The 26,240-nt window shown below is 39.5% G+C and overlaps 1 protein-coding gene across 1 annotated transcript in view; it reads left to right on the forward strand.

The window, feature by feature from the left end:
• Positions 1–4,203: 4,203 nt before the first annotated feature.
• The window catches only part of TTLL5 (tubulin tyrosine ligase like 5), a 273,379-nt gene continuing 251,342 nt past the window's right edge, over positions 4,204–26,240 (forward strand). The window contains exons 1-5 of the mRNA XM_046647530.1: positions 4,204–4,252; positions 5,129–5,235; positions 17,562–17,644; positions 19,180–19,286; positions 25,245–25,375. Coding sequence (XP_046503486.1) covers positions 5,145–5,235; positions 17,562–17,644; positions 19,180–19,286; positions 25,245–25,375 — 412 coding nt within the window. The 5' untranslated portion in view covers positions 4,204–4,252; positions 5,129–5,144. The remainder of the gene's footprint in view (positions 4,253–5,128; positions 5,236–17,561; positions 17,645–19,179; positions 19,287–25,244; positions 25,376–26,240) is intronic.

Raw genomic sequence — 26,240 nt, forward strand, 5'->3', positions numbered from 1 at the left:
TAATGTTAATACTTGACACAGAGAACAAAGAGAGAGACTGGCTTAAAGTTAAGATTAGTTTTTAACCTTCTCTGTCAGTCTCCTCAAATATGTGTGTGCTGCCTAACCTGAGAGATGGGGATAATATCTCCCAGGCTGTTTTCTAGAGGTATGGTTAGGATCAAACAGAATAATGTGTATGAAATTACTTTGTACATTATAAAGTGCCATACAGATGTAAGGTATTATTCCAAATGGCTTTGATATTGAATTTAAAGTGGACTTCTTCTTATAAAGTCGAAGATTACAATATTTAATATGACTTGAAAAAAATTATTGAAGTATTAATAAAGCTTTGGGGAAAGGCTTCTCATCATGGTTAGGTTGTAGAACATAATAGAGGTTTGACAGTATATTTGGGTCATTCTCATTTGGGATAATTAAATGGGTAATTCTCTTGGGCCACTTTGCCTTCTTGTGACTTTTGCTTTCTGTGTGCTGCCTCTTACACATTTCACAAAATTTTTAGCTTCTCCTGCAAGCATCCGTCTTTCTTGTTTCAAGATCATGCTTTTACTCCATGAATTTCTCTCTTATTAGTGGGCCTAGAGGTTGGGCCCCACAAGTATCAGACTGAACTGTATAAAATTGCCATTTTGGTAGGCAATGAATGAATAGAGGCTTTATGCTTTAGATCACTTTAGATCCAGCGGTTCTTAACCTTTTTAATGCTATGGATCTCTTAGCAGAATAATATATTTACATGCTTAAAATACATACTTCAAAGAATACTAATTACATTGAAATGTAATTGTCATAATTAGAAAAACAAACTTGTGTTATAGTAATATGTGCTTTCTTATTGTTACATCAATAACAAGATCATTCATTTAAAACATGGGAAAGTTAAGTTTTATTTTCTGAAGACAGGAGCATAAAGACTGTTTTTGCTTAGTTGGCATAAAATCATCACACTGTGGAGTGGTCTCTGATTAACACTTATTCTTTTATTTTTACTTTTTGAGGAAGATTAGCCCTGAGCTAACTTCTGCTGCCAATCCTCCTCTCTGTTTTTGCTGAGGAAGACTGGCCCTGGGCTAACATCCGTGCCCATCTTCCTCCACTTTATATGTGGGACGCCTGTGACAGCATGGCTTGCCAAGCAGTGCCATGTCCACACCTGGGATCCGAACTGGCAAACCCCTGGCCACCGAAGGGGAACATGTGCACTTAACCGCTGCACCACCGGGTCGGCCCCTGATTAACACTTATAAGTGGAGAAAAGTGGGAATCATAGATGTCTAGACCCCCAGTGTGAGATGTCACCATTTGGTAGCTGAATAATTGCTTGGGGGAGAGTTGCCAAATCGTTGTCCAGCCTCATCACAGCAGAGGAGGAGGACCGGGATCACAGGTGATCTAGTGGCAAGTTTAATATCTGCCATCACTTAGAAGTAGTGATAAATGTAAATAATATTTTGAGATATTGGTAACAACTGTAAAATGGTTTAAAAAATCTGAAGTTTCAGATAGAGTCAGTGGCACAGATAATGCTAATACTGCTGTGCTTTGTTGCCTATATTTGTAATTGGGAAATGTTAAATTTCTAGTAGAACTTAGTGAAAATAAAGCTGTGATCCCCCAGCCTTCCCAATCCAAATTCGTGGCTTTTCACTCTTCTTCCTTTCAAACTCTTGCTGTTGATTTTTGACTGTTAGTCTCATTCTGTCAGCCCATGTCTTGTGTATCAGACACTTGTATTATACATTAGTAATGTCAAGTCAATCTTGTTCACACTTGGAAAAGCAGGCTTACATTTAAAAAGTCTTGGAAGTTAGAAGGTCTTCAGTCATCTAAGGATGTTGATTTGATCCAAAGATCCATGGACATCTGTTCGATCTGCTCAGATTCCTAGGCCGTATTAAAGTATTAATTAATGCTTTGCAATCCTGGACTTTAGGGCTAGAAACTGTCCATGCAGTCCTTGTTTTGCATGGCATTATTTCAAACAGTAAATGCAAAGGGGCTCTTTTTCTCTATTTTGCTTGGGGGTCCCCAATACAAATTTATAAATAGATGTGGAAACTTTCATAAAAGGATTTGATGTAAGGTGTCTTTAGTCACAGAAAAAATAGTAACTTTAATTCCTATCATAAAAGCTGGCTTTATATCAGTTAAAAAGATCATCAGCATTTACATGGAAAAAATAAAAGATCATCAACAAATGATTACACGGTGGGTGCTACAGGATTCAGAGAAGGAAGGCATCCCTGTGGGCTGGAGGAGCTGGGGCAGGCCCCCTGCAGGTGGGGAGATGAGCTGGGCCTTGGAGAGTAGGAGTAAGCGGACAGCAGTGGGAAAGGCATTTCCATCACGGACACTGGTCTCAATCAGGTGTAGAGGCTTTGAGTTATGCAGGCTGGATCCCAGGAGTGAATAATATATATTCCTCATGAAATTGCTTCTTAAAAAGCAAAACGTTCTTAGCCTTTCGGTAAAGTGAACCATAAAACTGGCCTGCTTCAGTAATTCATCATTCACATCCTTTGTTCTTTCAAGCCTCTAAAAGCATATTAAATATACCAGTTTCTGGTGTGAATGAAATTGTGAGGTTCCAATTTCTGGTTTCCTAATCCTTTTGAATCTTTCCCTTTAGCACCACCTGGTGGGAGCATGATTTTCATGACAATATAGCCCCTGCCTTAACTGCATTTTAGATGACCTTACTGAATTAACAATTTGTCTACTACCTCTTTTATGTTTTCATAGGTTGTAAGTGGAAAGATTTCTGAGCCAGGGATTTGGCTTTCCACAGGTAGTAAGTTAGGGCCTTGGCTTTTCTCAGCTTTGTATGTTTTCAGTCATGTGTCACTTCACGACAGGGATACGTTGTGAGAAATGCATCCTTATGCGATATCATCATTGTGTGAACACCGTAGAGTGTACATATGCAAGCCTAGATAGTAAGCCTACTGCAGACATAGGCTGTGTGGTACTAATCCTGTGGGACCATCATCGTACATGCAATATGTCACTGACTGAAACGTCATTATGCAGCGCTGACTGTATGCCATTCCTGACTCTTGTCAGGCATTTTTAGCTGTTAGCAGTAATCCATTGTTTGTGAGTGCTAAGGCACAGTGGTGCCAGTTAGTAGCTAGTGCTAGATTAATGAGGAACTTTGGATAGTTTCCAAAGTTTCTGTCCAAGACTTTGTAATTCAGGCTGCCTATTATTTCTCTGTCTTCTGCCTTAGAAATATAGTGGGAAAATTAGAATTGGAAGAGATCATAGGAATCATCTGGCCCCTTGCCCACATTTTATAGATGTTTACGATTAAAAAGCATGCAAAGCACAGGAAAATCCTTCTTGCTAGAAAATGCACCCTGTAAACACCATTTCTCACAAATGGGCACTATCACCCAAGTCAGAGAGCAAGAACAATTAGCAACCATATTCCATTTCTAGAAAATAGGAAATAAACTAGGTATGGTGTTCTTTGCTTTCTTCACTAAAAGGCATTTGGCAGCTCATGCCAAGTCTATAAAGGCTGCCTTCCTTCTAAGATTGATAGCCTGGCAGCCTGTGCATTCCAAGTGTGGATCTGTTTTGTTTTGTGGTTTTTTTTTTGGTGAAGAAGATTCGCCCTGAGCTAACATCTGTGCCAGTCTTCCTCTGTTTTGTTTGTGGGATGCTTCCACAGCACGGCTGATGAGTGGAGTGGGTCCACACTCGGGATCTGAACCCACGAGCCCTGGCTGCTGATGTGGAGCACCTGAAACTTTAACCACTCGGCCATGGGCCAGCCCCTCAAAGTGTGGATCTTTTTAAACTTGAGCTGGGAGAGTCTGACTTGACCTTGCGATTTGTGTTATGGACTTTGTTGAGGGGTGTGGTCATGTGAGTTTTTGAGAGCATCCTGAATCCTGGGTAAATGGATCTTATTCTATTTAAGGAATTAAATTCCCAAAGAGTTGAGTTTAAGGTATTCCATATGCAGAACATCACCGAAATGTGATTAGGGAGATAGAAGGGTAGAAAGAACATAGACACTTGAATTCAAATACCTGTTCCCTTACTTAACCAGCTGTATGATCTCTGGCAAATTACTTAACCTCTTTGAGACACCTTTTCTCCAGTTCTTAGTGCCGGCAAGAGGATTAAGTGAGGTAACGTGTAACACCTCCTAGATTAATTCCTGGCGCATAGGAGGGACTCAGTTCATTTCTTTCACTTTCCACCTCCCTGCATTAAAGAGGTTGAAGATTTCCCTGTGAGTAAATGTACATCTGTCCAAGATTCATTAATCTTAGATTTCCTGAGGATAGAGGAAGAGAATAAATTCAGGGGTCCTTTTCTGGAGGAAAATATCTATTGTTCCATTTAGTGTAGGCTTTCTTTAAAATATGTGGTTTTAATTGGGATAATTGTATTAACTTAGGGTTCCTAGCTCAGAATCTTAGAATGGGTCATCAGATTGGCTTAAAAGGGACTATAGGGTGTAAAAGGGGTATATAAATTATTTTGAATATATTGGTTAGGATTTTTTATGTGTGCTGGGGAGTAAAGTGTCCTAAATAATAAAGTATTTACTCATTTAGGAAAGACTTGATTCTACTCCACGTTTGCCCTTCAGGATCTCGTGTTTCTCCTTCTTTCAGTCAGGCTCTCCTGACTTCCTCGTTTACCAACAGCTCCACACTCTCCTCTCCAGGTCACAGAGTGACAGTTGCACTTCCAAACCTCTTGTGCCCTTACACCTTCAAGGGGAAGAGGGACATCTCTCCTGTAGCTGCTGTAGAAGAGAAAGAAACCATCGCTTTCTCAGAGGGGCTCACAACCTGTCTCCTGACATTCACTGGTTCCAATAGGTTTATGTGCTCGTCCCTGAACCAGCCACTATAACTGGGGGGTGGAATACCCTGATTGGCTGAAATCAGTCAAGGCCCATCCCTGGAGCAGGGATGGAATTAATCTTAAGCAAACCACATACTTAAGAATGGGAGATTAATGGTTTCCCATAGGACACTTGGGGTTCTTGTTCCAGATGGAGAGAAAAGGTGCTAAGTAGCAAACCACAGTGATCTGCTTCAGCTGGTAATTGAGATTTTGATCTGTGAATTAATAAAGCCTTCTGTTACGGTTGTAGGGACCATCCATGTATCATGTGGACTGGAGGCTGCAGGAGAATTCCGGTTTTGGTATTCCATGCTGAGGCTATTCTGACAAAGGACAACAATATTCGAGTAATTGGAGGTGAGTATGACCTCTCCATGGAGGGCAGGGCTGATCATGGCCCTGACAACCTTGTCTTGAAGAAACTGATATCACATGTAGATAGGGAAAGGGCCTGGGCCGTGAGAAAAATCTACTGATTTGTTATCTTGAAAGGATTATTTGTGATTTCTTCAGTTGTTTTCTGCATATTAAATTGTTTTTCCTCTTTGAATTTTTTTTTCAGATTTATGTGTATGTGTGTTTATTTATTACTTTTTTAATTGTGATAAAATATACGTAACAAAATTTACCATTTTAACCATTTTAGAGTATACAATTCAGTGGCATTTCGTACATTCAAGATGATGTGCAATCATCACCACTATCTAGTTCCAGAACATTTTCATCATCCCAAAAGTAAACCCTGTACCCAATAAGGAGTCACTCCCCTTTCTGCCTTGTCACCAGCCCCTGGCAATCACTAGTCTACTTTTTGTCTCTATGAATTTGCCTATTATAGATAATTTCAGATAAATAGACCCATACAATATGTAGACTTTTGTGTCTGGCTTCTCTCACTTAGCGTAATGTTTTCAAGGTTTATCCGTGTTGTAGCATGTATCAGTACTTCATTCCTTTTTATGGCTAAATAATATCCCATTGTATAGATTTGCCACATTTTATTTATCTGTTCATCAGTTGATGGATGATTCTTTCTGCCTTTTGGCTTTTGTACATAGTGCTGCTAAGAACATTCATGTACAAGTTTTTGTTTGAAGACCTGTTTTCAGTTCTTTTGAGTATATACCTAGGAATGGAATTGCTAGGTCGTATGCTAATTCTGTGTTTAACTTATTGAGGAGATGCCAAAGTTCCTTTACTGTCACTTACTTTATTAAGTGACTGCAGCGTTCCCACCAACAGTGTATGGGAGTTCCAGTTTCTTCACATCCTCACTAACATTTGATATTTTCTATTTTTTAGATTATAGCTGTATTAGTGGGTATGAAGTGGTCTCTTTTGGTGGTTTTGATTTGCATTTCCGTAATGACTAATAACATTGAGCATCTTTTCATGTGCTTGTTGGCCATTTGTATATCTTCTTTGGAGAAATGTCTCTTCAAGGCTTTTGCCTACTTTGTAATTGAGTTGCTTGTCTTTTTGTTGTTGAGTTATAAGAGTTCTTTATACATTCTGAATAAAAGACCATTATCAGATATATTCCTATTCTGTGGATGTCTTTCACTCTTTTGATAATGTTCTTTCCTGAGCAAGTTTTTATTTTGATGATTTCCAGTTCATCTGTTTATTCTTTGTTGCTTATGCTTTTGGCGTCATATCTAAGAAACCATTGCCCAACCCAAGGTCATGATCCCTGTGCTGTCTTCTAGAAGTTTTATAGTTTAAGGTCTTATACTTGGAGCTAAGTGGTCTTTGATCCATTTTGAATTAACATTTTTATATAGTGTGAGGTAAGGGTCCACCTTCATTCTTTTGTGTGTGGATATCCACTTGTCCCTGAACGGTTAGTTGAAGAGACTATCCTCTTTCTCTGTTGCATAGTCTTGGCCCTGTTGTTGAAAATCAGTTGACCACAGATGTATGGGTTTGTTGCTGGACTCTTAATATTCCATTGATCTGTACATTTATCCTTATACCAGTGCCATATTGTTTTAATTACTGTGCCTTTGTACTACATTTTGAAATTGGGACGTGTGAGTCTTCTAACTTTGTTCTTCTTTTTCAAGATTTTTTGGCCGTTCAGTGTTCCTTGCAATTCCATTGAATTTTAGGATCACTTTTTCCATTTGTGCAAGAAAAGGCTGTTGGGATTTTGATAGGGAGTGCATTGAATCTGTCAATCACTTTTGGAACTATTTAAGTCTTCTAGTCCCTGAATATAGGATGTATTTCCATTTATTTAGGTCATCTTTAATTTCTTTAACAATGTTTTATAGATTGTAGTGTACAAGTCTTAGAGCTCCTTGGTTAACTTTATTCCTGAATATTTTATTCTTTTTGATGCTATTATAAATAGAATTGTTTTCTCACTTTCATTTTTGGGTTGTTTATTGCCAGTGTGTAGAAATACAATTGATTTTTGTATATTGATCTTGTATCCTGAAACCTTGCTGAACTCATTTGTTAATAAAGCTGTAATAGTTTGTGTGTGTGTGTATTCTTTAGGAGTGTCCATATACAAGATCATGTCATCTGCAAACAGAGATTTGACTTGTTCCTTTCCAACCTGGATGGCTTTTTTTCCTTTTTCTTTCCTAGTTGCTCTGGCTATAACTTTCAGTACAATGTTGAATAGAAGTGGTGAAAGTAGGCATCTTTGTCTTGTTCCTGATCCTAGGGGGAAAGTTTTCAGTCTTTTATCATCCAGTATGTTAGCTGTGAGTTTTTCATAAATACCATTTATCATGCTGAGAAAGTTTTCTTCTCCTTCTTTGCTGAGTATTTTTATCATGCAAGGGTGTTGGACTTTTTCAAATGCTTTTGCTACATCAATTGAGATGATTCTATTTTTTTCCTTCATTCTGTTAATGTGGTATATTACATTGATTGACTCTTGTATGTTGAACCACCCTTGCATTCCTGAGATAAAACCCACTTGGTCATGGTGTATAATCCTTTTCATATGCTGCTGGATTTGGTTTGCTAGTATTTTGTTGAGGATTTTTACATCTATATTCATAAGGTATATTGTCTGTAGTTTTCTTTTCCTGTGATGCCATTATCTGGCTTTGGTATCAGAGTAATGCTGGCCTCATAGAATGAGTTCCATCCTCCTCCTTGGAAGATTTTGAGAAGGATTAATAAGTGTTAATTCTTTAAATGTTTTATAGAATTCATCTAGTTCTGGCTTTTCTTTGTTGGGAGGCTTTTGATTACTGATTCAACCTCTACTTCTAACAGGTCTGTTTGTATTTTCTATTTCTTATTGAGTCAGTTTTGGTAGTTTGTTTCTAGGATTTTGTTCATTTTATTTAGTTTATCTAATTTGTTGGCATACAGTTGTTGATAGTATTCTTTTATACTCCTTTCTATTTCTGTAAAGTCGGTAGTAATGTCCCCACTTTCATTTCTGAATTTAGTAATATGAATCTTTTCTCTTGTCCTTAGTCAGGTTTGTCAATTTTGATGATCATTTTAAAAAGCCAACTTTTTATTTTGCATCTTTTCTCTGTTGTTTTCCTATTCTCAATTTCATTTATCTCCACTCCTCTTTGATTTTAAGCAGTGATCTGAATCCTGGGGCTAGCCTGTAGCTATCTTCAAAGGTCACAGTACTATGGATCAGAACTGTTGTGTGATAGAGTTGAAAGACTCTATACATGGGTCATTGGTTCTATACTGAGGTCATTGGTTCGAATCTCAGCTTTGGCATTTACTAGTTGCAAGTCAGAGGCAAATCACTTAAACTCTGTTAACCAATTTCATTATTAGTAAATGGAGATAATAGCTACCTTGAGGCATTGTGAGAATTAAATGAGATCATTTGATGTTTGGCACATAATGGGCACTCAGAACTTGTGCTGCTTACTCTACTTGTTGGACAGGATCTGCTCTACTTTAAAATGACTTTAATAAGCCAGGAGTCCTTGCCCCATAATAAGCCAGGAGTTCAGAGGACGGTGAGCACCTGCTTCTGGGATTTGAATCCTCCTCCCTCCCTAAGGGTCCTTGTGTTCTAATCCCCTCAGCAAGTTGCTAGGTTACCATTTAAAGGGACATGGTTCATTCATATTCTCTGAAGCCTAAGTAACTGAAGATTTGCTAACATTTGCTGAGAAACTCCCTCTAAATATGATTTGAGTCGAAACATCAAAGGTGGGTAAAAGCAACAGAAGAAAATAATCCCACCAAAACATACTTCTTTTGTTATGCTTGTCACATAAATGGATCTCTGTATTCCGTGGCAATAGGCAGACCCTTTTTAGAATACCTAACATTTATTGGAAATTAGTATCCATCTATGTAGTCATCCCATTATTCAAGCAAGCACTATTTTCTAGAACATGTGAGTCTTTGTTTTTCTCCTTTACATATTGTGATTAAAGAATAGGTCACTAAACTTTTTTATCAAACTCTCTGCTTTTAAATTTTCTGTATCTTTCCAATTCCTTGAGATTTAATAATTTTTTTCACCTTTTTTAGGAAAAGAACGCTTTGAATGACTTTCACTAGTTGCTGCCTCTGATGCCTGAATTGTTAAACACTTGGTCTATTTTTTTTTTTTTTTTGGCTCTTTTAAATAGCTGACATAGATCTTCTTAGATCATAATCCTGTGGTTAAATCCCCTTGAGAAGTTTATCTAGGGCATTAGTTATCTTCTGTTGATCTTATAGTGTTAGTTGCCAGCCTTGTTTTTTTTGTTATGTATTAAATGTATCATTGAATTCACTGTTAATATTTTTGGTACAATATGATTTCATATGCTTTATTTGTGAAATAGTCCAGGAATATAGTTTTTCTACTATCCATGTTTTTTAAAAAATTGTATATACTTTAAATATGTAAATGATTGCATTTTAGAGGCAACAGAGATGTCTTCAGTTTAAAGTAATCTTTTCCTAGAATGAAATAGCATTTTATAATTTGTATCTGAATGTGTCAGTTTCATAAGTTTGCGTTTGTAAAGACTAGCACTGTCCAATAGAAATATGATGCAAGCTGTATGTAGATTTTCTAGTAGTCTTATTAAAAAAAGTAAACAGATGAAATTAGTTTTAATAATATATTTTATTTAATACAAAATATTTTCACGTTTACCCAGTATAGAAAAATCATTGAGCTACTTTACTTTCAGTATGTATTTTATAGTTATAGTGCATTTCAAGATGGTGCAAAATTTACCTGGAAGTATTTGATCTGTGTTTAGATTTCATAAATGTTATAGGTGAAAAAGTAAATTCATAGACTCAAGTTGTCCCAAATAAATTTTACAATAACTGAATCGAGTATCACTCTTTAAATTTAAATTAAAGTTAAATAAAATTAAAAACTCAGTTCAGACGCTAGTCATATTTCAAGTGCTCACTAGTCACATGTGGCTAGTGTCTGCCATATTCAACACTGCAAGTGTATTCCTCACTTTCAGACTGTAAGGCAGAGCTACACTGTGTTGTCATGGAAGGGGTTATTCTTGTATTCTAAAAGTCAAAAATATTAGTTTTCTCTTCATTCTAGTTTCCTATGGTGTTTTTGAACCAAACCCCTTAGGGCGCTTCACCGTTCCCTGGGTGCTCCTGTGCTGACAGGTTATTGGTTCCTTGTTTTCATTTTCTCCCTACGGTCAGTCCTGGAACTTGCCACGGGTCCTAGCACTTCAAGTTGTCTCCTGAGACACATGTAAGTGATTGGAGAAGAGGAAATTCTACCATCTCATGGTGGAATTGCTGCAGTGTGGGTTCAGAGGCTCGCCTATCGGATGTCTGACAGTTTGATAGTAGTCAAAGAGGACCAAGGCCTCTTGTTTTTTTTTAAAGATTGGCTCCTGAGCTAACAAATGTTGCCAATCTTCTTTTTTTTTTCCTTGCTTTTTTCCCCTCTCCCAATCCCCCCAGTACATAGTTGTCTATCTTAGTTGCACGTCCTTCTAGTTGTGACATGTGGGAGGCTGCCTCAACGTGGCCTGATGAGTGGTGCCATGTCCGCGCCCAGGATCCGAACCAGCGAAACCCTGGGCTGCCGAAGGCGGAGCGCGCGGACTTAACCACTCGGCCATGGTGCTGGCCCCAGGCCTCTTGTGTTTATATGGAAGAAAACATGGACAAAGTGGTTCTTTCTTGGCCAAGTGGGCAGGTTCAGTTTACAGTTGCAAGTCTCCATTTGACTCTGGCCATGGGAGAGAAAGCCTAGCTTGGCAATTTTTTCAAGAGAAGCCCACAAATCTAGATTTTTATATGAATTCTTTCAATTTTAAAAAGTTAGCAGTGAGTTCAATTTTATATTTAAAATGCCACAAAGAACGAACAAACCATGTTTGCGGGCTGGATTTGGCCCTTGGGTCACCAAGTTATAACCTCTGGTCTAACATTTACTGGTAATCAGCATTATTGGACTTAGGGCTGTTGGACACAGGACCTGAGTGTGAGTTAAAATCCCCAGCAGTCACTGTTGCTTTATATCACTCCACCCTGCCTCTCTTGCACTCCACTTGTGGAACATGTTCAGTGCACCTGAGTTGGGTTATAGTTGGTGTGGATTGCAAGTAGTTGGTCACTGCTTGTCACTTGCATAACGTGAGAATCAGGTCTGCCACTGAGCACAGTGATGATTACATTTTTCTTCTACGTTAGAAAAAGTAGGAGAAAGAGTATTAATAGCATTTTTTTTAATTTTTATTTTTAGTTATTTTTATTTTTAGGTGAGGAAGATTGTCCCTGAGCTAACATCTGTGCCAGTTTTCCTCTGTTTTATATGTGGGATGCCGCCAGAGCACAGCTTGATGAGTGTTGTGTAAGTCTGGGCCTGGGATCGGAACCTGCAAACCCTGGGCCACTGAAGCAGAGCACGTGAACTTAACTGCTCCACCACTGGGCCAGCCCCAGCATTTTTATTTTTTAATTTGCTATATAAAATGTATAATTTACTATGTATAGTAATATGTATTCATAGCTATTTTACTATGTGTTTGCTTTTTTACTATATGAACATTTTTACTATGTATCAGCAAGTGTTCTAAAAGTTTTACATGTATTAACTGACTTAGTGTTTGCAACTACCCTATGAAATAAGTGCCTTTGTTATCAACCCCGTTTTACAGGTGAGGAAATTGAGCCTAGAGAAATTAAATAATGTATTCAGGATGACAGGCAGGAAGTAGTAGAGCCAGGATTTGAACCCTGGCAGTTCAGCTCCAGAGACATACTCTTTCTCTTATTGCTCCCCTGTCTCCTCCAGTCCCCATGTAATCATTCTCTATTTTTCCATACACCATACTGATCACCTTCCCCGTGGCTGGCCCTGCGGAGCCAGCACTGCAGAATAGGCAAACAGGCAGAGGACCGGGTGCAGTCCAGGCTCCAGCCGTAGAGGATGCTTTGGCTTTTGCATGTGTGAAAATGGAGCTGTCAGTGATCACTGTTATCATAAGGAAAGACCTGATTTTTTTTCTTTCATTTTTTAAACATTTTATTTAGAAAAATTAAAAACTTTCTGACAACTTGTGAGAACAGTACTACAAACGCATGTATACTCTTTCCTTAGATTCACCAATTATTGACATTTTACCCTGTTTACTTCTTTCTCTTTCTCTGAACCATTTGAAAATTAGTTCAAATACTTCACACCTAAATACTTTGTTCAGCATGTATCTCTTAAGAATGAGGGCATCCTCTGTATAACCACAGTCCAGTGATGACTCGCAGGGAACCTGTCATTGGTAAAACACTTATCTAATGTATAGTTCTTATACAGATTTCCCCAGTACTTCCCATTTTGTCCCTTATAGCTGTTGTTTTTTTGTTTTTTGAGTCCAGGTTCCAATCAAAGATTGCATTTAGTTGCCATGTTACTTTACTCTCCTTTAATCTACAGCTATTTACTAGAATTTTTTTGTCTTTCATGACACTGACATTTTCAAAGATGCTTTGCAGACGTCCTTAAGTTTGGGCTTCTCAGATTGTTTCCACATGTTTAGATTCAGGTTAAAGGAACTTGCGGGAATATCACTTAGTGAAGTTGTGTCCTCAGTGTATCATATTAGGAAGCATATGATGTCATTATATTGCATTATTGGTGTTGGAAAATTGAGCATTTGGTTAAGATAGTGTTCACCAGGTTGCTTCATTGTGGTGGTACCCTTCTCCTTTGTTATAAGCATTCTCTGGAGTGATATTTTAAGATGTACGAATGTCCTCCTAACCCATTGGTGTCCGTTGATTCTTGTCTGAATCACTCACTGTTATTGTTTTTGTAAAATGGTGATTTTCTTTTTCTATCTTTCCTTCTACATTTATTAGCTGGCTTTTCTGTAAAGAAGAGCTTTCCCTTTTATGGTAGGCAGAATAATGGTCCCCCAAAGATGTCCACCTGCTAATCCCCAGAGCCTATGAAGATATTACCTGACCTAGCAAAGGGGAATTGAGGCAGAAGAGGAGTCAGACTGATGCGATGTGAGAAGGACTAGACCCACTGTTGCTGGCTTTGAAGATAGAGGAAGGAGACTACAAGCCAAGGAATGGGGGCAGCCTTTTCCTTTCTAGAAGCTGGAAAAGGAAGGAAATGGACCCTACCCAGAGCCATTAGAAAGGAGCGCAGGCCTGTCGATGCCTTGCTGAGACTCGTAGCAGACTTCTGACCTACAGATCTAAAGATAATGCGTTTGCATTGTTGAAGCCTCTAACTGTGTGGTGATTTGTTTTAGCAGTGATAGAAAACCAGTATACTTTCTCACCTTCCTATCAGTATGGATTCCTGGATTCTTTTCTTTTGTCTAAGTGAGTTATAATCTATCTCTGTCACTATTCATTTTTATATTCACATTGTCTCAAATCTGGCCATTGGGAACCCCTTCAAGATCCTTGTGACATGTTCCCAATCGGTTTTTGAGCATTTTCCTCTTTCTTGGCGTAGTGAGGTATTCCAGGCCTGTCTTGTGCTTTCCTTCTCCAACTTGGAATCAGAACACAAACTCTTAAGCAGCGCACTGTACTGCTTCTTATACTCTGCACCAAAGTGAACACACATGACTCTGCACTGTTTTTCTTATGATAATATTGCAAAGACCACATAATAGTGATTGAGTATTGAATATTGGGAAAGCCCTGTACCTGGGCTTTAATGGGTTGCCACAAGAATAAAAACTATGGAGTGTCTGGTCTTTTGATTCCAGTCGTGTGTCTGCTTTGCATGGTGTTCCTTCCAGAGCTGGGCAAATAGTAGCAGGGATTTATGAATATTTTCACATAAATTCGTAAGAAGAAATGCTTATCTTTGTAGAGGCTGAATTTTGTTCTAGGGTCTGTCCATAAGTTTCTGTATTACGCTCATTCAGAAATTGTTCAATATGCGGTCCTTTAAAAACATTGCTCTGTAGAATTCTTAGCTAGCTTTTCAGATAATTTGGGGTGATGCATAGAAAGATATTGAATTTAATGGGCCAGAGTAAATCTTAGTCTTTGGGGATATATAGAAATCTCACAAGATTACAGATTTGTCTTTTAGACAGGTCACAAGCACGGAATACTTACAGGGGCCTGGCAGGAAATATGAATGGTGAAGCAGGCCGGGTGGGGACTGTGCTGAACTGGACAGTACGGGCCTGTCCTGAAGGGAACACTTGCACTTCTCCACTTGACTCTTGCCATGCTGGAGTGACAGAGCCCAGAGTTGCCAGGGTGTTTAAGAGAAACTCAGAAAACTATTTTATATGAATTCCTCCAATTTCAAAAGGTTAACAATTAATTAAGGGTTTTTTTCAACGTTTTCATTAGCTTGGTCAGTCTTGTAGGATGCTTCAGATGGCTCTAGCTGGGAGAAAGGATGAGATGAATTTTTTCTTTTGGTGAGGAAGATTGTCACTGAGCTAACATCTGTGCCAGTCTTCCTGTAGTTTGTACATGACCCGCTGCCACAGCATGGCTTGCTGAGCAGTGTGTAGGTCCGCACCTGGGATCTGAACCCGCAAATCCCAGCGGAGTGTGTGAACTTAACTGCTGCGCTGCTGGGCTGGCCCCTAGTTCACTTTTATTTTAAAGCTCAGTGAGGAACAAACCAACCACGTCTGCAGATGGGTTTTGGCCCTCAGCGTCAGTTTATAACTACTAGTCTAGATACACTGGTGACCAGCATTATTGCACACACAGCTATCTAGAGGGGTTCTTAACGTTTTGGTGCAGTGTGGACCCTATCGGCCGTGTGGAGAAGCCTGTGGGTCTCTTCTCAGAATAATGTTTTATAAGTATATTAAAAAAATACATATGACTAAAAAGAGAATCAATCATATTGAAGTACAGTTACGAAAATATTTTAAAAAAAGAAACTTGTAGTATATCTGCTTTTTTATGCTTGCCTTAAATAACATGACCTAGTGGTAGTTCTGCTAACTACCATAATTTTTTAATACTGTGAGAATAAGTGATATTTTGAGATAACTGTAATCACTGTAAAATAATGTTAAAATGCCTGGTATTTGTTGGTGGCAGGTCATGAGTACTGCTTATACTACTCTGCTTTGTTGCCGACATTCCTGATTGAAGGTCATGTTAAACTTCAACTAGAAATTAGTGAAAATGAAGATGTCATTTTCCCCCCATCCATATTTAGTAGCCCCTAATGAATCTCAGGTCAAGAACCCTTGGCCCAAAATAATCCACAACCTATTTGTAGTAGCATAAGGGCAGCAGTATAGTATTTTTTTAAAAAATTAATTTTATTGCAGTAACATTGGATTATAATATTATGTAACTTACAGGTGTACATCATAATATATTTCGAATTCTGTGTAGATTAAATCATGTTCACCACCCAAAAACTAATTACAGTGCATCCTCTCACATGTGAGCCTGATCACCCCTTTTGCTCTTCCCTCTCCCCCCTTCCCCTATGGTAACCACCAATCCAATCTGCATTGCTATGTGTGTGTTTGTCATTGTTTTTATCTTCTACTTATGAGTGAGATCATATGGTATTTGACTTTCTCCCTCTGACTAATTTCACTCAGCATAATACCCTCAAGGTCCATCCATGTTGTCACAAATGGCCGGATTTCATCATTTTCTTACGGCTAAGTAGTATTCCATTGTGTATATATACCACATCTTCTTTGTCCCTTCGTCCCTTGGTGGGCACCTAGGTTGCTTCCAAGTCTTTGCGATTGTGAATCATGCTGCAGTGAACATAGGGAGGGATGCGTGTATCTTTATGCATTTCTGTTTTCAAGTTCTTTGGATAAATACCCAGCAGTGGGATAGCTGGATCGTAAGGTAGATCTATTCTTAATTTTCTGAGGTTACTCTCATACTTTGCGTAGTGGCTGTACCAGTTTGTACTCCCACCAGCGGTGTACGAGGGTTCCCTTCTCTCCACATCCTCTCCAACACTTATTGTTTCCTGTCTTGTTAATTATAGCCATTCTGACTGGAGTGAGGTGATACCTCATTGTAGTTTTGGTTTACATTTCCCTGATAGCTAATGATGTTGAGCATCTTTTCATATGCCTGTTGGCCATCCGTATATCTTCTTTGGAGAAATCTCTGTTCAGTTCTTTTGACCATTTTTTAATTTGGTTGTTGGTTTTTTTGTTGTTGAACTGTATGAGTTCTTTGTATATTTTGGATGTTAACCCCTTATCTGATATATGGTTTGCCAGTATCTTCTCCCAATTGTTAGGTTGTCTTTTCATTTTGTTGATGGTTTCCTTTGCTGTGCAGAAGCTTTTTAGTTTGATGTACTTGCATTTGTTCATTGTTTCTTTTGTTTCCCTTGCCCAGTCAGACATGGTACTTGAAAATATGCTGCTAAGACCCATGTCAAAGAGCATTCTGCCTGTGTTTTCTTCTAGAGGTTTCATGGTTTCGGGTCTTACATTCAAGTCTTTAATCCATTTTGAGTTGATTTTTGTGCATGGTGTAAGGGAATGGTCTACTTTCATTTTTTTGCATATGGCTGTCCAGTTTTCCCAACACCGTTTATTGAAGAGACTCTCCTTTCTCCATTGTAGGCTCTTGGCTCCCTTGTCAAATATTAGCTATCCAGAGCTGTGTGGGTTTATTTCTGGGCTCTCGATTCTGTTCCATTGATCTGTGTGTCTGTTTTTGTACCAGTACCATGCTCTTTTGGTTGCTATGGCTTTGTAGTATATTTTGAAATTGGGGAGTGTGATACCTCCAGCTTTGTTCTGTTTTCTCAGGAATCCTTTGGCTGTTCAGGGTCTTTGTTGTTCCATATACATTTTAGGATTCTTTGTTCTATTTCTGTGAAAAATGTTGTTGGAACTTTGATAGGGATTGCATTGAATCTATAGATTGCTTTAGGAAGTATGGATATTTTAACTATGTCAATTCTTCCAGTCCAAGAGCACGGACTATCTTTCCATTTCTTTGTGTCTTCTTCGATTTCTTTCAATGTTTTATAGTTTTCAGTGTACAAATCTTTCACCTCTTTGGTTAAGTTTATTCCTAGGTGTTTTATTCTTTTTGTTGCAATTGTAAATGGGATTGTATTCTTAATTTCTCTTTCTGCTACTTTGTTGTTAGTGTATAGAAACGCAACCGATTTTTGTATGTTGCTTTTGTACCGGCAGCAGTATAATGTTATTGAGTATAATTAAGCAAACCACCCTCTTGCACTTTGTATCTGTCTCTACAGCTAAATTTCTCGTTACTGAACTTGATTCTGTGTTTTTCTTTAGAACGTTATCATTTGTCTTACAAGATTGTGCGAACAGACAGTCGCCTGGTACGCAGCATTCTGACAGCCCATGGATTTCATGAAGTAAGCTCATTTTTACTGCCTCACCTGATCTGCTCAGAAGCTGAAAATCCCGGCTCTCTGGCTACCAGTTAACAGGCCCAGCTCTAGAAAGTACCCGGCACCAATGCTTAGTGATAATGCAGAACTAGGATTGAATTTCTGAGTGGCGTTACCAGTTTCTTCTTGAAATATGTGTAAAACATTTTCACACGATTTTTTTTTTTTTGCAAAAAATCACATTGTTTTTCTTGCTATGTTTGTAAGCTTGAGCTAGAGGCAGAGTTGCCCGTAAGAAATTGCCTGATACCCAATCAAGGTTCTTTGATTTCAAGCAACAGAAATAGACTCTGCTGAAGTTAAACCAGAAGGGATTTATAGGAAAGATGTGCACGAGGTGGCTAGTGGAATTGGAGGAAAGGCTGAAAAGGCAGGCCTTTGAAAGGAGAGAGACCAGGACAGCCCCAGGGATCTGGGAACAGGAATCTTCAGGGCCATTTCCTCAGGGCACTGCTGTGGAAGTGACACGACTGTGTTCATTGTCTTTGTTCCTTTCCCTGCTCAAGAGTCACATTCTGGAGATAGAATGACTGGCACAGCTTGGATCATGGCTCCACTCCTTGGGGGAGGGAGAGGTGGGTGATTGGCAGGTCTTTTAAAACCAAGGAGTATGTTACTCCCAAAGAAAATTGGGAATATTGGGATTTTGACATCAAAAGGTACAAACTAAAATGCTGGACAGACTTCCACGGTAGATATTTTGAGACAGTTGGTACAAGTCTGGTTGCTAGCTCTATATCTTAGATAGAGGTCTGAAGTAGACATTTTGAGGAAGTTCTGATACCAGTGTATATGCTATCTTGTGGCTGTTTTATCTCCAGGGCTTAACATGGTACCTATCGTGTCATAGGCATAGAGTACATAATTGTTGAATGAATGGACAAATGAATTCTTTTTTTTTGCTGAAGAAGATTCACTCTAAGCTAACATCTGCTGCCAATTTCCCTCTTTTTTTGTATGTGAGCCGCTGCCACAGCATGGCCACTGACAAAGAAGTGGTATAGGTCCGTGCCCGGGAACTGAACCAGGGCCACTGAAGTGGAGCATGCCAAACTTAACCACTAGGCCCCTGGGGCTGGTCCAGACAAATGGGTTCTTATGAATGAGTGAATGAATTCGAAGTTGGTTTCTACTATAAGGTTTTAGTTCTGATCGGTACTTTATACCCAGCGTATGCAAGGACATGAGGACACTCTGAGAAGAGAGTTTGGAGTTGGGCCCTCTTCTCATACTTTGATGTGCAAGAATGCTAAGTGACATCATGGACTTCTATAGGAGGGTTAATTTATCGTACTGTTTGCATCTGGGATTTGCTCAACTCTCGTATTCCTTAAACTTGATTATCCTTGTGTTCTGTATACTCAACTTTTGTCTTGTTAGGCTTTCATACTGAGACACCTCTGTGAGTACTCTGTGGATGAAAAATGTCTACAGGCATCACTCTTCTGGAAGAGAGGCTATCTCTGATGTTTTTGTCTTGTCTTCTTATCTGCCCTCAGGTTCACCCAAGCAGCACTGACTATAACCTAATGTGGACAGGATCCCACCTGAAGCCCTTCTTGCTTCGCACCCTCTCTGAAGCACAGAAGGTTAATCACTTTCCCAGGTAATGCTCTTGCAGCTACTTTGCTCCGTTTGAATCTACCTGGCATTGGGCATGTAGCCAGCAGAGAGAATTAGTGTCCTGAAAAAAGGTCTGTGATACAGGGCAGCAGTCTGCAAATCAAACTGAGGTGTTTATATCCCTAAGCATATATGCGGCCTTTCCAAGGACTGTTGTAGATATGGATGATTTTAAAGGAGGCTGTTTCTGGATTGCAGTCATAGGTTCTCTTTCCTAAAATAGAGCTGCTTGCGAGTCCCTCACGTGGACACGTTCTCCCTTCTCACCTCCTTTTTCATAGTTATTGTTTTTCCGCTTTATAAAAGAGTGGCCCAGCTAGATTCTTAACATGGTGCTTTGTCCTTAGGTGTAAAAATTTCCAGGGTTCCAAACAAAAGTACGAGAAAATTGGTATTTAATTGAATTCTACGATGCATTGAATTCTTTTTGTATGATAGGGATTTCCATTTCTTTGCTTTTAACAGAATTGAAGGAGGACATAGTCAAGTTGTCAGCTGACAGATCATTAAATATAATTTTTAATCATAGATCATCTTGTGACTTTTTCTTTTTAAAGATTTTATTTTTCCTTTTTCTCCCCAAAGTCCCTGAGTACATAGTTGTATATATTTTAGATGTGGGTCCTTCTGGTTGTGCTGTGTGGGATGCCGCCTCAGCGTGGCCTGATGAGCGGTGCCATGTCCATGCCCAGGAGCTGAACCGGTGAAACCCTGGGCCGCTGAAGCAGAGTGTGCGAACTTAACCACTCGGCCACGGGGCCAGCCCCCCTTTTTTTTTTTTCCATCTTGTGACTTTTGACACAAGATGGGGTGTGTCAGGAAGGGGTTCCGAGAATTGAGTGTCATTGCTATAGAAAACGTCTTCCAGTTGCCTTTGGGTTTTTTTTTGTTTGTTTGGTTATTTTTGCAAGGAAGCTTTTTGCCCTGAGCTAACATCTGCTGCCAATCTTCCTCTTTTTTTGTATGTGAGCTACCACCACAGCATGGCTACTGACAATCGGTGTAAGTCCGCGCCTGGGAACCGAACCCAGGCTGCTGAAGCAGAGTGCACCAAACTTAACCATTAGACCACTGGGGCTGGCCCTCCAGTTGCTTTTGTTAATGGAAGCCTAGAGAGTCAGTATTGCCTCATGGTTAGAAGCAGAGGCTCTGTAGCTAACTACCTGGGCCCAGATCCCAACTCTGCTGAGTGACCTTGGATGAGTGACCTTTCTAAGAGTCAGTTTCCTCATTGGTAAAAAGAAGGTACTAATGATGCATACTTCATAGGACTGTTGTGAGGATTTAATATGTCAAGATCTAAAGTGCTTAGAACAGTGTGTGCCTATCACACACAGTAAAGACTATGTAAGTTAGCTATTATTTTTGTGAACAAGGTTTCTTAGTGTTTACGTCTATGAAAAAGAAAACAGGAAGAAACTTAATGCTGAAACCCTGGTTTTTCTAGCCAGTAAGTAATACTCAACCATGAGGAGATACATGGTTACATTTTTATTTTATTTTCAGGACTTAGGCCCCAGTTACTCACTTATGCCAACAAGTTTTATTTTCAGTTATCTCGTATACTTTTCTCACTTTCATGTAATGAAGGCTTTTTCTTGATTTTTCAATTCTACTGTCTTATATCTAGGCACTGTGTATAAATGCCTGGCCTAAGCTGCCTCTGTTCTCAGATAGTTTCTTCATAATCTTGGATAAATGTGTGTTTTGAGTCTTCATAACAAGTTCCAGTTTTATTTTATGTCTGAGCTTCATTTGCAGAAATTAATTTAAACCTTCTTTTCTTCCTTACTGCCTGGAAGCTGTAGATTTGGTTTTCTAAAAGTGTGACTGGATGCTTGAAGTGAATCAGATGTGTCTACTTTAAATAGGCGTTTAAACAGTCTTTAAATAGCCCGCACTAGAGTCTGCATTCCTAATTCATGATAGTAGTTAGTATTTATTTCAGGAGTGTTTGAACTATTCCTGTAGGTATATGGGAATTTCATCTCAATTTGGACTCTGTCAGTATTAAAAATTCTAACCCTATATTTTTTTGACTACTCTTTGAATGTGTTGCATGTTTGAGAAATTAATGATCCATTACCTAAATGCGTACACTTTGTGGCTTCTGCTGCTCTCTCTCTCCTCTTTTAATCCAAGGACTTCTAACTCACATGCAAGAGGAATTCTAACCCTTAAAATGTTTCCAATATTATTGTGAACTCTTCCTTAATAAAATTTTTTTAACTTTTTATTTTAAATAATTTTAGACTTATAGAAAAGTTGCAAAAATAAAATAGTTACTGTGTATGCTTTACTTAGTTCTCCTAATGTTAACATGAGATAACCACAGTGTAATTATCAAAATGGAGACATTTACATGGCTATAATATAGATTTTAATCAAACTCTATAATATTTATGGTGTTTTGATGAATTGTGTACTGTAATACAGTGATAATCAGTCCAATATAAACAGTTAAAGCCTTTATGATCACAGGAAATTAAAAAATATTGCATATTACTTCATGTCCATATTTTTATTGTAGAGAAGGTAGGATATGGTGTAGAAGATGTGCAAGCATTAAGTCTGTTCTTTCAGGTTACACTGTTCTTTAGGGGACAGGGGATGGAAGAAGTAAAAAGGGTGACTGGGGGGATAATGTCTGGGTGGGAGTATGGGGGAGGCTTCAGGGATGCTGGCAGTGTTCTGCGCTCAGTCTTATAAAGATTCTTCATGCTCTGCACTAGTAGTCATGTGTGTGCTTTTCTGTATATATGTTAACTTCAGTAAAAAGCGTATTTAGGGGCTGGCCCCGTGGCCGAGTGGTTGAGTTCGCACGCTCCGCTGCAGGCGGCCCAGTGTTTTGTTGGTTCGAATCCTGGGTGCGGACATGGCACTGCTCATTAAACCACGCTGAGGCAGCGTCCCACATGCCGCAACTAGAAGGACCCACAACAAAGAATATACAACTATGTACTGGGGGGCTTTGGGGAGAAAAAGGAAAAAATAAAATCTTTAAGAAAAAAAAGCGTATTTAAAAAAGTGAGAAATTTACTGACAAAAAGAGCTTTTTCTTTAGTAACATTTTTTTTTTTTTAAAGATTGGCACCTGAGCTAACATCTGTTGCCAATCTATCCTTTTTTTTTCCTTCTTCTCCCCGAAGCCTCCCAGTACATAGTTGTACATTCTAGTTGTATGTCCTCCTGGTTGTGCTTTGTGGGACGCCACCTCAGCATGGCGTGATGATGTGCCATGTCTGCGCCCAGGATCCGAACTGGCGAACCCCTGGGCCGCTGAAGCGGAGTGTGCGATCTTAACTACTCGGCCACGGGGCCGGCCCCTTTAGTAACATTTTTTGAATGTATGGTGGCTGTTGAATCCTGATGTTATTTAGGTTCCCTTGAGTATACTTAAAAGGGTACTGTTACAGTTTTATTTTAAAATGATATTTGCCATTCATTGGATCCTTTGGAACGATTTATATTTGTGATGAAAAATCTTTGATGTCAACTAAAATGATACATAGTCTCCCCAAATTTGCATAGGGAATACCAAGCAAAAAAGCTTTGAGACCAGTAAAACTGAGCATCTGTAGGAGAGAGTGTTCCTCTTATCATCTGGTTCAATGTTTCTAATTCCTTTATGCTAAGAATCACTGGGGGTATTTTTAAAAACATATACATTCACAGGTCCCGTTGCAGATTCATGGAATCCCCTTCTCAGAAAAGATATGTCTTTAAAAAGCACCTTCTACGTGCTTAATCTTTCCAGATAAATATACACTGGAATGCTATGTATTTAAAAAGCAATGAGGTGATTTATATCCAGGAAGTTTGGAAACTATGAAACTAGACTAAATCGCTGTTACAGAGTGGTCTCTGGACCACCTGTACCAAGATCACCTGAGGTACTTGTTTAAAATGTACCACATGAGGTACTGCTGCGTACCTGTTAGAATGGCTAAAAACAAAGCCAAAATACCAAACACCACCAAGTGCTGGTCAGGATGCAGTGCAACCGGAACACTAAAGCTTTGCTGGTGGAAATTGCAAAAGGGCACAGCTGCTTTGGATAACAATTCGGCCATTTCTTATAAAGTTATATACTGATGTGGTGGTTTCAAAATGTGTCCACAGATTCATTGACATTGCCTTCAAAAGGTTGAGCTTCATTTCTCTAGTTTTGAGTATGGGCTGGACTTAGTGACTTACTTCTAACAAATAGATATGCAGAAGCGATAGCATGCCACTTCTGAGACTATGTCAGAAAAGACATGGCAGCTTCTTTCTTTTTTTTTTTGATTAGAAGATTGGCACCTGGGCTAACAACCATTGCCAGTCTTTTTTTCCTGCTTCTCCCCATGCACCCCCAGTACATAGTTGTATATTTTAGTTGTGGATCCTTCTAGTTGTGGCATGTGGGATGCCGCCTCAGCGTGGTCTGATGGGCGGTGCCATGTCTGCACCCAGGATCCAAACCAGTGAAACCCTGGGCCGCCAAAGCAGAGCGCACAAACTTAACCACTCAGCCGTGGGGCTGGCCCCCAGGCAGCTTCTTTCTTGCTCTGTTTCTGTCTGTCTTGGATCATTTTCTAGGAGAAACCAGCTGTCATGCCATGAAGGCACTCAATTAGCTTTATGGAGAAATTCACATGGGAAGGAACTGAGGCTTCCTGCCAACAGCTAGCCCTATGTGAGTGAGCTATCTGGAAAGTGGATCTGCCAGCCCCTGTCAAGCCTGATGACTGCAGCCCTGGCCAGCGTCTTGACTGTAACCTCATAAGAGACCTCAAGACAGAACTACCCAGCTCTGCCACTCCCACATTCCTGACCCACAGAAACCGTGCAAGATAGAAAATACTTATTTTAAGCTGCTATGTTTTGGGGTAATTTTTTTATGCAGCAATAGATAAGTAATACAACTTACTAAACAATCTCATTAAACCCAGCAGTCCCTCTTCTAGAGAGATGAAAACTTGTATTCACACAAACACTTATAAAAACTTATGTTCAGGGGGCCGGCCCGATGGTGCAGCAGTTAAGTGCGCACGTTCTGCTTCGGCAGTCCAGGGTTCGCCAGTTCGGATCCCGGCTGTGGACATGGCACTGCTTGTCAGGCCATGCTGAGGCAGGCGTCTCACATATAAAGTAGAGGAAGATGGTCACGGATGTTAGCTCAGGGCCAGGCTTCCTCAGCAAAAAAAGGAGGATTGGCAGCAGATGTTACCTCGGGGCTAATCTTCCTCAGAAAAAAAAAAAAAAAAAGAAACAAAAAACTTATGTTCATACAAACACCTGTACACAAATGCTTATAGCAAGTTTGTTCATAATAGTCAAAAACTAGAAACAGCTCTAATGTCCTTCAGCTGGAGAATGGCTAAACAAATTGTGGTACACCCAAACAATGGATTACTACTGAGCAATAAAAAGGGATGAAATGCTAATCCGGCAGCAACAAGGATAAATCTCAGCTGTGTTAGGCTCAGTGAAAGAAGCCTGGCTCAAAAGGATACATACCATAGGCTTCCATTTATTTCACTTTCTGGAAAAGGCAAAATTACAGGGACAGAAAACAGAGGAGTGTTTGCCAGGGCCTGGAGGTGATTGGAAGGGTTGACTGCAAAGGGACTTGGGGTAACTTTCTGGGATGTTGGAACTGTTCTGTATCTTGATGTTGGTGGCGGTTACATAGTAGTATGTGTTTGTTCAAACTCATAGAATTGTACACTGAAAACAGCAGATTTTACTGTATGTAAATTCTACCTTAGTGACTAAATCTTACCTAAGATATTCATTTCATGGAAATGATTAATAAACCTTTGAGGTTGACAAAGTGATAGATTTGGGGTATAATACTATCCTCTGGAACTGTGAACTATGAACTCTCTAGAAAGTGACAACACAGGAAAACCTGAGTTGTGATTTACTAAAATGGGAATACTTTTATGATTTTTAGGTCATATGAACTAACCCGGAAGGACCGATTGTACAAAAACATCATTCGAATGCAGCATACGCATGGCTTCAAGGCTTTCCACATCCTCCCTCAGACCTTCCTGCTGCCGGCTGAGTATGCGGAATTCTGCAGTAAGTGCTTTACTGACTCCCCATCCTCAGCACCTGGGCTCAGGCAGACTTACCCCGAGGGCTGCCTCGAGTCACTAACCAAGCAGGGCTTTTCAGATCCTTACAAATTGTGTTTCTTTAGTAAAACAGCTGCAGAGATAACTTTAAAACTGTTTTTATTCTGATTGTGTACCTGTATATTTATTCTTAATAAGCTTCTTGGTATTATTTATGGGAGGACACATTGGTATTGTATACATGTGCCCTTGTCTTGTACAAAAGGTCTCTTCTTCTTTGATAAGAATTAGTGCTTATGTAAGGATGTATATACTTCTGCATTTCAACTACATGTGCTTCCTTTTTGCTGTGTCTTTTCCCCTTTAAGGACTATTCTGCTCACTTTGATTTCTGGACTTGTGTGACTTACGTTTTTTAGGGTACAAGTGTCATGCGTCTGTTGGTGTTGGGGTTTGGAGGTACCAGTTAGTCACACTCTCTCTCCTTAAAGTCCAGACTAATTGAAAAATACACGTGGGAGCCATAATCTAAATGTCAGCTGTACCGCTGGTAAAGCCAGAGAGGAACACATGGTCCACCTCTGGGTTTCAGTGGGCTGCTTGTTTCTTTTGCCTTGAAGTGAACTCATCTCCCCATCTCCAGGTAGAGGAGATGGGCTATCTTAGGCTTTCCTCCATGGGGTCAGAGCCTGACCCTAACTCAGTACGCTTAGTGCACGGGAGAGGCATGAGTACAGAGGAGGTTGGAGGCAGGTCTTTGTGAGAGTCTAAATAGTGATAATAATAATAGCTGACACTTAATGAACATTTCCTGTCTGTTAGGCCCTCTCCTAAGTGGCATCTATATTCTGAGGTAGGTACTCTTATTG

This window comes from Equus quagga, chromosome 20 (assembly GCF_021613505.1).
Source record: "Equus quagga isolate Etosha38 chromosome 20, UCLA_HA_Equagga_1.0, whole genome shotgun sequence".
NCBI classification, from domain to species: domain Eukaryota; kingdom Metazoa; phylum Chordata; class Mammalia; order Perissodactyla; family Equidae; genus Equus; species Equus quagga.